Genomic DNA, 16837 nt, shown 5'->3' on the forward strand with positions numbered 1-16837 from the left:
CTCTGATTGGACGTGGAGCGGCAACAGCCTGCGGAGAACCAATCAGCGTGGGCCACGGTAAGATTTTGTCGCCCTCTCTTCTAGCGCTGTGCATGACAAGAAATTGGAGAGGTGCACAGAGAACTATGATACTTTTACTTGGTAAGAAACTCTAAACAGCTTGTGTTCAGATGTTTTTGTATTATAACTAGGTTAATATCATGGTGGCCATAATACGATGTGTGCAAGATTGCTAACGTTAGCTAGCTATTGAATCAGGTTACATTTTGCTTCACTGTAGCTAACCATATGAATGTTCGTGGCCTTGTAAACGAACTAACAGTAATGACAGCTACAGGATGGCTTAAAAGACGACCAGCAAAATGAATACCTGATGACGGCTCAAACAGCTCCTGTATTGTAAGCTAACTAACGTTAACTAGTTAAATAGTTAGTTGCAGTTTGGCCTGATGTGCCAACTTTTGTAGCGCTAACTTAGCTACCTATGCTAACTAGCTAGCTAGATAACGTTAGATACTTATTTTTTCTGCTGAACTGTAGACAATGGAATTGTGTTGTTGTGTTAATTTGCTTATGTATGCAATATGACAATGTGAACAGACGCATCTCACATTCAGCTCCTTTCCTACTTCCCACCAGCTCTGTTGGGGTGTTCCCTGGTCTTTATGGCCCAAGGCTTCTACTCTGCTAGCGATGATGTGGTTGAACTCAACCCCTCCAACTTCAACCAGGAGGTTCTTCAGAGCGACAGCCTATGGCTCATCGAATTTTACGCACCTTGGTGAGTGGTCAAATCTTCTCTGGGCCCAATGAGATACTGAGAACTTGCTCGAGAGTGAAATTGCCACCAAGCAGTAGTTAGTGTTGTATGAAATCTCCTTATCCCAATAACCTGTCAAGGAGGGACACCCAAAATTGTTTGTAGACCTGGGGCGCATTCAGGAAGGTGTAACATTATAAAATGTTTAGATAGAAATGTCTGGTGTAGAATGGATTACATTGTCTGTCAGGCAGAATAGGGAATTGTGTCAATTACATTTCTGCAGCTTTCTGATCACTTCACCTCACTGAATACCCCCCAGTTTATAGGGGTCAATTATGACAATGATAAAGAAGTTGATATATTAGTAAACCCATATTCCCTTTGACATGATCTTGTAGCCACTGCACACATCCTGTCTTAACAAACATCTGTTGCAGGTCTATGCAAAACCAGAAATACTCACTATCCCTCAGATTGTTATGAAAGTCTTTGCATGGGATTTGTGTAGACTTCACTTTGCCGATTTTATATGAGGCTGTGCGTAGTCTGGTGCCTCAGACTTAACTGTTTCTCTCCACAGGTGTGGCCACTGCCAGAGTCTGACTGCTGACTGGAAGAAAACAGCTACAGCCTTAAAGGTAAACTGCACATTTGTTATTGCAGTGTTATGACACTGTCTTTTGGTTTAATTACACCAACATTAGTTCAACTTAAGATGTTTTATTACAGTGCTATGTCACTAGCGACATAGACTGCACATTACTACAGTGCATTCCACATACAGTGATCACAGCTGTGCAGGACAATTTGATCACTATAACTGAATTCACAATAAGCGGAGTATACCTTTTCATGACAACTTTGTGAGATTGCTATTGCCTGGGTGTATATCTTTCTAGTTTTGAGTACAAAACAAATGGAACTCACTAGCACTCTATGAGCTATACCAATGACAGTAACCTCTCGCTGTTTTCTCTTCCCTCAGGGGATTGTTAAGGTCGGTGCGGTGGACGCCGACCAGCACAACTCCCTGGGTGGTCAGTACAGTGTCAAAGGCTTCCCCACCATCAAGATCTTCGGTGCTAATAAGAACAAGCCCGACGATTACCAAGGTACGTCTAGTAGCTTTTCAATAAAAAATCTGTGTTTCTTATTGGTTCAGGTAGTCCCTCCCTGTTTCAGTCCCATTTTCTTCTGTTTCGTGCCTAATGAACACAACCCTGGGTTTGTATTCATTAGTGCACACCCATAGCAAAAGGTTTTCCAACGGAAAACAAAAGCAAGTTTAGTTTATCGTCCCTATTTTGGTCCGTTTTATTTATTTTGATGTCTAGTGCAGTGGTTTCCAAACTGTGGGGCGTTTAGGAAACAGTGGTGTTAATAATCTTTCTCCCTCCCTCCCTCAGGTGGGCGCAATAGCCAGGCCATTGTGGACGGGGCCCTGAATGCTCTTCACACTCTGGTGAAGGACAGGATGAGTGGCAGGTCGGGTGGCTCTGACTACAGTAGACAGGTGACTACTACTTACACCTAGGCTGGGTCATGTTAAGTAGGAAGAAAATGTTTAGAAATGGGGAGGTACTATCTGATCTCGTTCAATAATAACAGATTGTTGTTTTCCGTGACAAAACGTTTTGCTACGTTGTACCCTATTGCACATGACTCCAGTGTCCTACAACATGCATTTAGCCACCTGTTGAAAGAATTGTAAAATGACAGTGTGGGTTTTAAGAATCATGTCAAGTCTCTTTTTGTTGAAACATACAGTGCCCTCTGTAGTTATTTGAACAGTGACACATTTGTTCTTTTGGCTCTGCACTTCAGATTTTAAATGATACAATGACTATGGGGGTAAAGTGCAGAATGTCAGCTTTAATTTGAGGGTATTTTCATCCATATCGGATGAACCGTAAAGAAATTACAGCATTGTCCCCCCCCCCCCCCCCATTTTTTTAGGGGACCAAAAGTATTGAGACAAATTCACTTTCCTGTATTGTAGTAGTCCAATTTTGGTATTTGGTCCCATATTCCTAGCACGCAATGATTACAGCAAGCTTGTGACTCTACACACTTTTTTTGTGCCCAAGAAATGAATGGTAAATAATGTGTCATTTTGGAGTCACTATTATTGTAAATAAGAATAGAAGATGTTTCTAAACACAACCAAAACAAACAGCAAATGCATTTAACGAGATTGTAGAGTCAGTCACAAGCTTGATGTAATTGTTGCTCGCTAGGAATATGGGACCAAATACTACACTTTTGACTACTTTAATACACATATGTGAATTTGTCCCAATTCTTTTGGTCCCCTAAAATTGGGGGATTATGTACAAAAACTGCTGTGATTTCTAAATTGCTCACCTGTATATGGATGAAAATACCCTCAAATTAAAGCTGACAGTCTGCACTTTAACCTCAGTCATTGTGTCAGGTGAAATCCAAAGTGCTGGAGGACAGAGCCAAAACAACGTGTCCCTGTCCCAATAATTACGGAAGGCACTGTATATTTTGAGCAGAGTGTAAGCGGTACGTCTAAATTAACGTATCTTTGTGGTTGTCTTTCTCTAGAGTGGAGGCGGTGGTGGCGGCGGCAGTAAGAAAGATGTTGTGGAGCTGACCGACGACAACTTTGACCGGCTGGTTCTGAACAGTGGTGAAGTGTGGCTAGTGGAGTTCTTTGCCCCCTGGTGTGGCCACTGCAAGAGCCTGGAGCCTGAGTGGGCGGCTGCAGCCTCGGCCGTCAAGGAGCAGACCAAGGACAAGGTCCACCTTGGAGCAGTGGATGCCACCGTGCACCAAGGTCTGGCCAGCCGCTATGGGGTGAGCAGGAAACACCCACCAAAACATCACACCAGTCAGATACTATCAGTGTAGCCTCACCACTGATGTCTGTCTGTTCATCTGTACACAACAGCAGAAAGTTTAGATGGAGCGAAAGATCTAGAAATTAAGGAATCGCGTCCGCCTATTCATGACATCTCTATCGGCAATTTTCCACCAAGTTTGCCAACTGAACGTGGCCATGGACTGAGGTTTGTCCTGTTTCTCTCTCCGTATCTGCAGATCCGTGGATTTCCCACCATTAAGATCTTCAAGAAGGGGGAGGAGCCTGAGGACTACCAGGGGGGGAGGACCCGAGGTGACATCATTGCCGGGGCTCTGGACCTGTTCTCCGACAATGCAGCTCCTTCGGAGTTGCTCGAGGTTCGTGTCTGCGAGTCCGTGTCTGCATGTACAATAAGATAATTTCCTCTGATGGAAAGCATAAAAACAAATGTATATATTTTTTTATTTCCTACACAATTTCGTGATTATGATCTTGTCTCATCGCTGCAACTCTCCAATGGGCTCGGTAGAGGCGAAGGTCGAGTCATGCGTCCTCCGAAAAAACATGACCCGCCAAACTGCGCTTCTTAACACCCTCTCGCTTAACCCGGAAGCCAGCAACACCGATGTATCGGAGGAAACAACTGACAACCGAAGTCAGCCTGCAGGCGCACTGCCCGCCACAAGGAGTCGCTAGAGTGCGATGAGCCAAGTAAACCCTCCGGCACCTGTCTTAAGGATCATGATGCACCTGTCTAAGGATCATGCTTTTTAATCAGTTTCTTGATAATCCATCCACCTGACAGGTGTGGTTTATCTTGGCAAAGGAGAAATTCTCACTAACAGGGATGTAAACACATTGTGTACAATGCTTTTTTTGCGTTCAGAACATTTCTGGGATCTTTAATTTCAGCTCATGAAACATGGGACCAACACTTTACATGTTGCATTTATATTATTGTTCAGTATATAAATCTAAACACCAGGCCTATAGGCTATGCCTACTCTGCGTTGTATGCCATTGCCTCATGAGTAAATTCTGAGCTGAAAACATTGTTAAAACAACTACAGCCTATGCGCACGTTGTAATCAAAATTATAATCTTAATTGGTGATTTCAAACTATTCTTTTGTGAGGTGCAACCGGGACCAGTAGATGGTGGGATCATATAAATCTCCATATTTGGGAACATATATTTTTTTAGGGGGTAGATCAGCTTTAATATCGCAGATTGTGCCTTCCATCAATGTCATTGTCTGCATCATTCCCAATCCCCCATATTTTTTTTAATGGATTGTCCTTTATTATTTTCCCCTAACCCTACCACCCTTTTGGGAACATTTTGGCTGCACAGTCGATTACAATGGCGATGGACAGAGTTGTAGATAAGTTAATAGTATGTTCCCCACTGTTCAACAAGAATAGCCTATGCAGCTTTTTGTTGTCGCCAATCACAAGTCATCAAAGTGCCACTACAGTCATTTAAAAAAAATTAAAAAAAATCACCTTTATTTAACAAGGTAGGTCAGTTGAGAACAAGTTCTCATTTACAACTGCGACCTGGCCAAGATAAAGCAAAGCAGTTCGACACATACAACAACACAGAGTTACACATGGAATACACAAACATACAGTCAATAATACAGTAGAGGTAGGATAAGGGAGGTAAAGGCAATAAATAGGCCATGGTGGCGACGTAATTACAATATAGCAATTAAACACTGGAATGGTAGATGTGCAGAAGATGAATGTGCAAGTATAGATACTGGGGTGCAAAGGAGCAAGATAAATAAATAAATACAGTATGGCGTTGAGGTAGTTGGATGGGCTATGTACAGGTGCAGTGATCTGTGAGCTGCTCTGGCAGCTGGTGCTTAAAGCAAGTGCGGGAGATATGAGTTTCCGGCTTCAGTGATTTTTGCAGTTCGTTCCAGTCATTGGCAGCAGAGAGCTGGAAGGAAAGGCGGCCAAAGGAAGAATTGGCTTTGGGGGTGACCAGTGAGATATACCTGCTGTAGTGTGTGAAACGGGTGGGTGCTGCTATGGTGACCAGTGAGCTCTGATAAGGCGGGGCTTTACCTAGCAGAGACTTGTAGATGACCTGCAGCCAGTGGGTTTGGCGACGAGTATGAAACGAGGGCCAGCCAACGAGAGCGTACAGGTCGTAGTGATGGGTAGTATATGGGGCTTTGGTGACAACGGATGGCACTGTGATAGACTGCATCCAATTTGTTGAGTAGAGTGTTGGAAGCTATTTTGTAGATGACATCGCCGAAGTCGAGGATCGGTAGGATGGTCAGTTTTACGAGGGTATGTTTGGCTGCATGAGTGAAGGATGCGTTGTTGCAAAATAGGAAGCCGATTCTAGATTTAATTTTGGATTGGAGATGCTTAAAACTTCTTATGGCTGGTATCCCGTTAACGGGATCGGTATGACAACAGCCAGTGAAAGTGCAGGGCGCCAAATTCAAAACAACAGAAATCTCATAATAAAATTCCTCAGACATACAAGTATTTTACACCATTTTAAAGATAAACTTGTTAATCCCACCACAGTGTCCGATTTCCAAAAGGCTTTGCGACGAAAGCACAACATATCATTGTTAGGTCAGCACCTATTCACAGAAAAACACAGCCATTTTTCCAGCCAAAGAGAGGAGTCACAAAAAGCAGAAATATAGATAAAATTAATCACTAACCTTTGATCTTCAGCAGATGACACTCATAGGACTTCATGTTACACAATACATGTATGTTTTGTTCGATAAAGTTCATATTTATATCCAAAAATCTTAGTTTACATTGGCGCATTATGTTCAGTAATGTTTTGCCTCCAAAACATCTGGTGATTTTGCAGAGAGCCACATCAATTTACAGAAATACTCATAATAAACATTGATAAAAGATACAAGTATTATACATGGAACTTTAGATAAACCTCTCCTTAAACTTCTCTGGGATAGGGGGCAGCACTTTCACTTTTGGGTGAATAGCGTGCCCAGAGTAAACTGCCTGCTACTCAGTCCCAGATGCTAATATATGCATATTAGTAGTATTATTGGATAGAAAACACTCTGAAGTTTCTAAAACTGTTTGAATGATGTCTGTGAGTATAACAGAACTCATATGACAGGCAAAAACCTGAGAAAACATCCAACCAGGAAGTGGGAAATCTGAGGTTTGTAGTTTTTGAACGCTGCCCCTATCGAATACACAGTGGGATATTGGTCATGTTGCACTTCCTACGGCTTCCACTAGATGTCAACAGCATGGCTAGCCGTAGAAAAATGCTTATTGAATTTCTCAATTTCAATCATAGAGCCTCCGTGTGTCGCAAAGCAAGTTAGGAGATTGAATAAAAAGTAAAATGAGAAGTATACGCTACAACAAACAATAGCCAACAGATAGGCTGCTAGTCAGTAATTTGAACGTAAGTGTTATTTAACTGTAGGATAGGAAGAAAGTGCTTGAATATTAAATTAGCCCGGCTAACTTAACTAGCTGTTTTAGCCAACTAGCTTTTCTCAGTTTGATGCAGTCAACCGGTACTACGTAAGCATATTGGATGATAAATAACCTAGCTATGACAAGCTAGAAGTTAGTCTACTAGCGCAAGTCGGATCAGTTGGTTGCTGCCTCTCCCTCCCTCCTTGCTCTTGTTTCACTCGCTCACAGTACACACACACACCGCAAGGCCCCTCTGCCTGCTCTCCCTCGCGCTGTATCAGCTCTGGTTAATAAAGTAGCTTACAAATGGACTCTTCTGCTGCTTCCCTCACTCTGATCGACCACGTCTATACGGAACTGGTCGTCCTCGGGCCTGTTCGGAACGGGTCTCTATATTGAAAAATGTATAAATGCATACTTGTTCTCGTGGGAAAGCCCGCCGTCCATTTCGGAACGGGTCCAACTTTTTACACTTCAACAGAGGCCAATTTAACGACCCCTGTCACAACAGACAATGCCGGTGACTTTGTGAATGATGTCACAGAAACTGTACTTGGGCCACAAATAGGGTGCTTTTTAATTTAGCCAAATAAACAACAATTGACTACAATAACTGTTGGAATTTCTTTTTCCCGCTGTACCGCACCCGAACCGTGACCCCCAAAACATCAAAGTACTGAACCGTGGGTTTGGTGAACCGCTACACCCTTATTGTTTTATGCTCTCCAGCTGAAAGTTTAATTAGAACAAAAACATATTTTAAATAGAAGACATCTAACTTTGACGTTTTAGTGTGTTTTCCTTCTGACAGACTTAAATTCTGAATGTGTGTGTGTGACTCTCTCAGATCCTTAACGCAGATGTCCTGAAGAAGACGTGCGATGATTACCAGCTCTGTGTCATCGCTGTGCTGCCCCACATCCTGGACACAGGTTAGATGGAACTACTCTCTTCAGTTAGTCCCCTGATCACGTTCATGCTTATATTCTCAGGCTGTTTGATATGGCACGTGGGGTTCTACCTCATGACGGTTCATTGACTTTTGCCGTTTTGGATCTGTACAAGACTGACCTGTCCCTTTCTTTCCTCTTGCCTCGTTGCAGGTGCAGCAGGCAGGAATGGCTACTTGGAGGTGATGAAGAAGATGGCAGAGAAGTACAAGAAGAAGATGTGGGGGTCAGTATATAGAAAGAGCCTGCATTTGAACACATCACCGACTGAGTTATTTTATCCTATATTAGTACTCAATAGGATTCGTGGATTAGCCAATGCAGTTGATCTTAAACGCACACAACTGTCTGTGTGAATGATTTTGATCTGACTGTGGATGAATTAATTTAACCCAGTATAACTTCATCCGTTTAGTTTGATTAGCAATGCAAGTCTTCTCTCTCTCTCTCTAGCTGGCTGTGGACTGAGGCTGGTGTTCAGATGGATCTGGAGGCGTCGCTGGGCATCGGAGGGTTCGGCTACCCTGCCATGGCGGCCATCAACGCCCGCAAGATGAAGTTCGCCCTGCTCAAGGGCTCGTTCAGCGAGACTGGCATTCACGAGTTCCTCAGGTAGGGGCACCCTCTCATTTGGTGTTTTACACAGTATAGTATAGACCACGGATACGTCCTAAATGGGATACGTCCCCAATGAGGCACTACTTTAATAGTAGTGCCTCATTGGGTATGGGACGCAGCCCATACCCAACCCTCTTCCTGGAGAGCTACTGGGTCTGAAGGCTTTTGCTCCAACTTGATTTAGCTAATTAGGGTCCTGGTGAGCAGCTAATCAGGTGTGGTACAGTATCATTCTAAGGAATCTTTTTCTCTTATTTTTCTTTTAGGGATCTGTCTGTAGGCCGCGGCTCCACTGCTACCGTCGGGGGCGGGGCTTTGCCTAATATCAACGCTGTCGAGGCCTGGGACGGCAAAGACGGAGAGGTGAGTGGTCAAAGGTCACAGGGTGGATGAGATGCGCAGGTCCTCGTACCGTAATACAGTTTTGGCTGGACGAGGTGATTTGAGCTTTTTCTTTTTAAATAGTGAAGAAGGGCTTTACCCAAGTCTTGCCTCGGGCCAGTTCATGACGATGTAACGTTACAGAACATCCAGATAGAAATAGTGTAGAACCGATATGATGGTATGTCCAAGAGAATAGTTTCACCCCACTGAATACACCACAGGGTCGTATTCATTTGTGCACATCATTGGGAACATTTGGGAACAGAATAAGTTGCGCCAAAAAGTTAACCCCCTCCCCGTTTTGGTTCGCTTTCTTACGTTTGGTTTCTAATGAATATGTTATATTGTTTGCCTGCCCAGTCCTCAATCCTCTCCTCTTTTATCACCAGCTTCCTGTGGAGTATGACTACGACCTGAGTGACGTGGACCTAGACGACAACTTTGGCAAGGACGAGTTGTGAGCCCAGCGTTCCGGTTTGACGACATCTTGTCTGTCTGGTCTACCTCGGCGTGGCCAGTCTCTCCTCTCCTGTGGAGCAAGTTGGAGACTGGGTCGCCCTGTTACTGAAATACCCCAGAAGATAAAATCAAGGGGAGGTTGGCTCATAATAATAGCTGTAACGTTACAACCATGTGTTTGAGTTCGATACCATTCGACTTCTAACGTTCCAACCATTACTATGAACCCGTCCTTCCCAATTTAGAGGCCACCAACTTCCTGTGAATTGAACAGGGTCAGAAAGACACCTGCAGCTTCTCACATCGGCCGAGTTCCACTGCTTAGATATTGCCAGATCTTACAACGCCTGTATAGGTAAAATACCTATGAGCTGTCGATGTCTGTAAGACTCAGCCTCACAGACCTGCTGAATATTAGTCACTGCATTAATTATGCAGGCCCTACCTTTTTGGAAAGAGTTAAGGGGTTTCTGAATATGGCTGTCCAGTTGGAACATTCCTTTCTGCAACCGTCCCCTCTTCCTTGTTTCGCCACTCTGACGTCAAGCTAATCAGACATGGTTGTATCCGATTTGACTTTCATGCCCGGCCTGTTGTGACTATATATATTTTGGGGATTTAGTTGTCGTATTTTTATTTTATTCTGTCGATGAGCACGTCAGTGTCTGTGCAGGACAAAGGGCAATACCGTGGGACTTCTTGTTTTTCTTACACAACTTTATTTAGATTGTGAAACAAAATTACATTTTTGTTACAAAATAAAAAGAATACTGTTTCATCATCATTCATGTATGTGTATTCTGTGTTGGGAAGCGACAAGCTTTACTGTAAATGTAATTTTAGCTAGGAACACAAAATACTTGAGTTTTTCACTTTAACAATGTACCATTGCTGTAGCACAGGTATTTTGAAAAATACGTTTTTATTGCCCCCAACTGTACTGGTAGTTCCAGTGTATTAAAACCAGTATCTTGTAATCTTTTGCAGATACTGGTTTGTTTAACTCCACAGGGATAGAGGACATTCATGGCCGTAGTGAATCTCTAACTCTGAAACTAGACTGCAAACCTTGCATATCTGTTTTTCGGACTTTAGTCGCCCGTAATGGACACGCTAGCTACAGAAACCATAGAAGCAGCATTTCACCGAGGCTTGTGTTGCATAATCTCTTTACATTACAAGTCTACTTCTAGCACAAAGACGTGTGTCTGAGAAGTGAACACAACTGATAGTTGCTTATGTTTATTTTTTTCTTGTCTTCTGGTAGAGCAAGCTAAAAACAACGCACACATTTGCAGTGTAGTCTTCGGGGTGCGTATCCCCAGTGTTTCCTTATTGGAAATTAGTTTATCCTCTGGAGTTAAACAAACCAGTGACTGCAAAAGATGACAAGATACTAGTTTTAATACACTGGAACTGCCTATACAGTTGGGGGCAATAAAAAGTAAATTTTCAAAATACCTGTACATTGCGAAAAACTCTAGTGTTCCTAGCTAATATTACATTTACAGTAAAGGTTGCAATAAGACTCAGGATGGTTAATATACAAAATATTACTTTTGGTTGATTTCTTCTTACCGTAACACATCCATAATACATACAAGTGTAATACATTCAGTACAAATATTAAGATATGGCACTTCACTTTGACTGAAGTAAGGCAAGTAAAAAATAAAACCTTAAGCATTTAAACATTTGCAAGGAAATGTAAGAGTCTATCAGTGGTACTGTGGATGCAGAATGGGATGTTTCATAACGGAAAACATTATTCGCTGTAGGAAGCATTTTTCAGACCGCTGCATTTGGGATATGGGAAACTGCTAGTCTGGTCCCAGATCTGTTTGTGCTGTCTTGTCAACTCCATGCAAACAGATCTGGGATCAGGCTAGGGAACTACTGCTAATGTAAACAATAATACATGGAATAAGGTATGGGTGTTGTAACGACAACTGAACCTCTTCCACCTCTTTCTCGTGTGAACTGTGTGTGTTGGATGGGGGATGATACAGGGTCCATCTGTCTGCTTTCCTGTTTTCAGGACTGTGTGGCTGTCCATTTGTCTTAAGAACTAGCGAGAGGTTCCCTGGTCAGATTGCAGGAGCCGGACGATGGAAGGGTCACTCTTGGCACCTTTGATGAACTCCTCCAGAGAGAGTTTGCCTGCAGTCCAGAAGAGACCCCTAGTTAGCAACACACAAACTATGAACTATGAACATCAATCTCATTTTGCATAGCAGCAGGCAAAAAAATTTGAACGAGGACACCAGAAATGTCATATAAGAGCCCAAGTGAAATACCCCTTCAAAACAATATAGGCTTGGGGTTTTGACAGTGGACTCAAGTTTACACTAAATTCAGTGCCACTTTATGTTCCAGCTCGGGAATAACTATGTATTTACTAGGTAATTAGCTAGTACACATTGAATGTTCTTGAGTGGCCTAGTTACAGGATGCACCTGAGCTCAATTTCGAGTCTCATAGCTAAGGGTCTGAATACCTATGTAAATAAGCTATTTCTGTTTTTTATTTTTAATACATTTCCAAACATTTCTAAAAAACTGTTTTTGCTTTGTCATTATGGGGTGTTGTGTGTAGATTTATGAGGAAAATGTTAGTTTAATCAATTTTAGAATAAGGCTGTAACGTAACAAAAACTGAAAAAAGTGAAGGTGTCTGAATACTTTCCAAATGCACTGTATGTCCTTGTACAATGACACAAAATTGCTATGGCTTGACAAAGCCCAGTTGAAAATATGGTTCTTTACTGACACTCTGTATACCAAACTTTAGGAACATCTTCCTAATATTAAGTTGCACCCACCCCTTTTGCCCTAAGAACAGCATCAATTGGTCAGGGCATGAACTCGACAAGATGTCAAAAGTGTTCCACAGGGTTGCTGGCCCATGTTGACTCCAATGCTTGTCACAGTTGGCTGGATTTCCTTCGGATGGTGGAGCATTCTTGATATACACTGGAAACTGTTGAGTGTGAAAAACCCAGCGTCAAACAGGTGTGCCTGGCACATACTACCATACCCCATTCAAAGGCACCTAAATCTTTTGTCTTGAATGGCATAAATACACAGTCCATGTCTCAGTTGTCTCAATCCTTCTTTAACCTGTCTCCTCCCCTTTATCTACACTGATTGAAGTGGATTTAACAAGTGACATCAATAAGGAATCATAACTTTCACCTGGATTCACCTGGTCAGTCTGTCATGGTCAAGATAAGGTGTTCATGTTTTGTATACTCAGTGTACACTACAGGTCAAAAGTAGTTCAAGGGTTTTTCTTTATTTTTACTATTTTCTACATTGTACAATAATAGTGAAGACATCAAGACTATGAAATAACACATGTAGTAACCAAAAAAGTGTTAAACAAATCAAAATATATTTTATGTTTGAGATTCTTCAAATAGCCACCCTTTGCCTTGATGACAGCTTTGCACACTCTTGGCATTCTCTCAACCAGCTTCACCTGGAATTATTTTCCAACAGTCTTGAAGGAGTTCCCACATATGCTGAGCACTTGTTGGCTGCTTTTCCTTCACTCTGCGGTCTGACTCATCCAAACCATCTCAATTGAGTTGAGGTCGGGGATTGTGGAGAACAGGTAATCTGATGCAGCGCTCCATCACTCTCCTTCTTGGTAAAATAGCCCTTACACAGCCTGGAGGGGTGTTGGGTCATTGTCCTGTGCCTGTGCCATTAAACCCCTACAACTCATCCAGAACGCCGCAGCCCGTCTGGTGTTCAACCTTCCCAAGTTCTCTCACGTCACCCCGCTCCTCCGCTCTCTCCACTGGCTTCCAGTTGAAGCTCGCATCCGCTACAAGACCATGGTGCTTGCCTACGGAGCTGTGAGGGGAACGGCACCTCCGTACCTTCAGGCTCTGATCAGGCCCTACACCCAAACAAGGGCACTGCGTTCATCCACCTCTGGCCTGCTCGCCTCCCTACCTCTGAGGAAGTACAGTTCCCGCTCAGCCCAGTCAAAACTGTTCGCTGCTCTGGCACCCCAATGGTGGAACAAACTCCCTCACGACGCCAGGTCAGCGGAGTCAATCACCACCTTCCGGAGACACCTGAAACCCCACCTCTTTAAGGAATACCTAGGATAGGATAAAGTAATCCTTCTAACCCCCCCCCCCCCTTAAAAGAGTTAGATGCACTATTGTAAAGTGGTTGTTCCACTGGATATCATAAGGTGAATGCACCAATTTGTAAGTCGCTCTGGATAAGAGCGTCTGCTAAATGACTTAAATGTAAATGTAAATGAGAAACAAATGATTGTCCCACTAAGCCCAAACCAGTTGGGATGGCGTTTCACTGCAGAATGCTGTGGTAGCCATGCTGGTTAAGTGTGCCTTGAATTCTAAATAAATTACAGACAGTGTCACCAGCAAAGCATGCCCATACCATAACACCTCATCCTCCATGCTTTACGGTGGGAAATACACATGCAGAGATCATCCGTTCACCCATACCGCGTCTCACAAAGACATGGCGGTTGAAACCAAAAATCTCCAATTTGGACTCCAGACCAAAGGACAAATTCCCAGTAGTGTATATGCACAAGATATGACTAATGATGGATATGACAAGTGACATTCAGTGACATGATGTAACCCCCCCCCCCCCCCCCCCCATGATATCAATGTTATAGTTAAAATAAAAAAATGAGGCTATAAAGTATTTGTTTACATTTATTATTTTTACAAACATGGGAGTAAAACAAGCTTATTTTCGTTTCTGATGGGATACGACACTTGAACTAGGCTCATGAGGCATTTCTAAGTTATATTCTTCAGGAATCAATTGGTAAATATCATTAATTTATAAGCCAAAACATGGATGTAGCAACTGGATATTGCTCCTTTAAAAAATAAATTATAATAATTGGTACAAACCTTCACCACAGTGTTCTCCACTCAATATAATATATGTTTATAGATGTGTTGTTGTTTATTTGATGTATTGCCAACATAAAGGTTCAATATAGTAAGTAATAAACTTGAGTTTTTACTGATTTCTTTAGTGGTACAGACTAACGTCAAAGAGGGCGTGTTGTAAGTACAGTCATTGTAAATATATGTACATTTTATTCTTATTTGTATTTATTTTTACTTTGTGTTTGTGGTGTGTTCACTTATGGCATTAGATCAGTGTTGGCTGCTAACTTGGCCCTTATCTTAAATATTTCACTTCTGTGTTTGGAGACATTGGATTAGCATAATTGTCGGGTCTCCTGTTAGTACATTTTATGTAGGGAAGCTAATGATTCATCATTTTTGACATTCCTGGGAGTGTGTAAACTTAGATTTTTTATTAGGATAGCATTTTTGTATGTTTTCCATAGTTATGTTCTTGAAAATGTATCAATTTACCAATTCGGCCACTTGGGTACATTTGGGCAAATTGTGAAGGACACCTGGGTGACTTCATACTAAATGTCATGTAGCTTGCGCATTCTTCAAGTTATCAGTCTGAAACTTTGCACATACACTGCTGCCCTCTTGTGGTCACCATCCCAGACACACAGAGTCATTTCTAGATTTGTGACCTTTCACTTGCATTTTAAAGATGATGGTACTACAAAAATACAAAAAAGTTAGTTTTTTTCTTTGTATTTTCTTCTACCAGATCTATTGTGTTATATTCTCCTACATTCAATTCTCATTTCCACAAACTTCAAAGTGTTTCCTTTCAAATGGTACCAAGAATATGCATATCCTTGTTTCAGGGCCTGAGCTACAGGCAGTTAGATTTGGGTGTGTCATTTTAGGCAAAAATTGAAAAGAATGGGTCTATCCCTAAGTTAAACATCTGTAACTTTAATTTCCTGAAACCTACAGACCCAAATGAAATAAGAAAGTTAGCTAACATGGCTAGTAGACTAATTGACAGTGTTTGATCCTCAAACAATTTGAGGTGGTTCCAATGACATCAAATTGTTCTAGGTTATGAGGTTAATGTAAATATCCTACAAATAGAAATAAAAAAGTCTGCCTTTTGGACACCTACTCATTTCAGGGTTTTTCTTTATTTTACTATTTTCTACGTTGTAGAATAATAGTGAAGACATCAAAACTATGAAATAACACACATGGAATCATGTAATAACCAAAAAGGTGTAGTCCATGAGTTTGGTGACGTTTGAAGGCAATTGGAGGGAGTTTTTATTGAGTGAAAAACTGGTTGGTGTTTTCCCCATCGTAAGTAATGGAGGTTGGCTAGGTTGCTAATGGTTTACATGTAAAATAAGGGATTAAGATGATCCCCAAACTTTTTTCAACAACGTTTTAGCTCCTATTTGTTTTATTTTCTATGAATGAAGGTTCAGTTTAGTTCAGGGAATATATATAAATATGTGATGTAACGAGAAGATGTGTTAAAGTGTTGATATTTGTAAAAAACAAAAATAATTTCGTTACCTTTATGCTAACCAATTGTAGCTTTCCTAAGCGCTAGCTAGCTCTAAGCTAGTGGGTTTCAGCTACTGTTAGCTTAGAAGGTTTAGAAGGTAATGGTTGTAGCATTGTTTAGCACAGGCCTCCAGTCATTTGTAGCTTTTGAAAATCTACACTGCTAGTGCAGTAAGTTATATATACAGTGGGGAGAACAAATATTTGATACACTGACGATTTTGCAGGTTTTCCTACTTACAAAGCATGTAGATGTCTGTAATTTTTATCATAGGTACACTTCAACTGTGAGAGACAGAATCTAAAACAAACATCCAGAAAATACCATTGTATGATTTTTAAGTAATTAATTTGCATTTTATTGCAATGATTATAGCGGGTTTACTAACGTGTTAGCTCTAGTAGCTATGTTGACTATGACGTTAGCTAAATATGGCTGTGTGAAGTGTTTAGCAGTTATGATATGAAGGTTTTGCTTGGAATATTTTTTTTGCCTGGTCACAGACAACTGATGTGTTTTGCACTGAAGTCCACAAGCAAAGAGAAAAGGTGAGAGGAGCAGAGCGCGTAGATGCAAGAAGGAATTATAGAACAAGAAAAGTGATCATGCTGTTTGTATGTGGCTGCCATGAAAGTGTGGTTGCGTATGATCAGGGGTGTATTCATTCCACCAATTCTGTTGAAAAACGTTTCTTAAATGGAAGCAAACAGAATGAAATGGGGATAAACTTTAATTTGTCCAATAGAAACTCTCGTTTGCAACTGTTGTAATGATTACACCCTACATGCAGGCAAGAGTGTGCAAGGTGGTATTGAATGTGTCACTGGCTATAGTTCTTACATGTTTTACGTTTAAGCTGCTTTGAAAGCAAAAGTCGAATTGAAAACATTATTGGCATAGCTGAATAAAATGTTCATATTAGCAAGCTAAGACTGATGGTTTAATTAGCTAAACTAGCA

The 16837-nt window shown here is 41.6% G+C and overlaps 2 protein-coding genes across 6 annotated transcripts in view; one reads left to right on the top strand and one right to left on the bottom strand.

Moving 5' to 3' along the window:
* LOC139583161 (protein disulfide-isomerase A6-like) lies at positions 1 to 10234 on the top strand. Of its 2 annotated transcripts, none has more exons than XM_071413960.1 (12): positions 1 to 141; positions 640 to 781; positions 1344 to 1401; positions 1749 to 1875; positions 2170 to 2276; positions 3335 to 3586; positions 3830 to 3970; positions 7887 to 7971; positions 8143 to 8215; positions 8443 to 8601; positions 8874 to 8970; positions 9381 to 10234. In XM_071413960.1, the coding sequence occupies exons 1-12, from the start codon at positions 93 to 95 to the stop codon at positions 9450 to 9452; spliced, it is 1362 nt and encodes a 453-aa protein (XP_071270061.1). In that variant the 5' UTR covers positions 1 to 92; the 3' UTR covers positions 9453 to 10234. The 2 variants fall into 2 exon arrangements, with proteins under 2 accessions (XP_071270061.1, XP_071270062.1); XM_071413961.1 differs by lacking the exon at positions 1 to 141 and adding an exon at positions 287 to 399.
* LOC139583163 (hippocalcin-like protein 1) overlaps positions 10153 to 16837 on the bottom strand; it is a 19560-nt gene continuing 12875 nt past the window's right edge. For 2 of the 4 annotated variants that reach the window (XM_071413963.1, XM_071413962.1), the window contains exon 4: positions 10153 to 11649. In XM_071413963.1, the coding sequence (XP_071270064.1) occupies positions 11519 to 11649 (131 nt within the window). In that variant the 3' untranslated portion in view covers positions 10153 to 11518. The remainder of the gene's footprint in view (positions 11650 to 16837) is intronic. The other 2 variants (XM_071413964.1, XM_071413965.1) reach the window with 2 other exon arrangements.

Source organism: Salvelinus alpinus, chromosome 8 (assembly GCF_045679555.1).
Source record: "Salvelinus alpinus chromosome 8, SLU_Salpinus.1, whole genome shotgun sequence".
NCBI lineage: Eukaryota > Metazoa > Chordata > Actinopteri > Salmoniformes > Salmonidae > Salvelinus > Salvelinus alpinus.

What these genes read in the sequence shown, in the direction of transcription:
- LOC139583161 (XM_071413960.1), top strand. Translation starts at nt 93, where the DNA reads ATGACAAGAAATTGGAGAGGTGCACAGAGAACTATGATACTTTTACTT. An exon ending in AACTATGATACTTTTACTTG is followed by an intron (nt 142 to 639) that starts GTAAGAAACTCT and finishes ACTTCCCACCAG; the next exon opens with CTCTGTTGGGGTGTTCCCTG. An exon ending in CTCCTTCGGAGTTGCTCGAG is followed by an intron (nt 3,971 to 7,886) that starts GTTCGTGTCTGC and finishes TGACTCTCTCAG; the next exon opens with ATCCTTAACGCAGATGTCCT.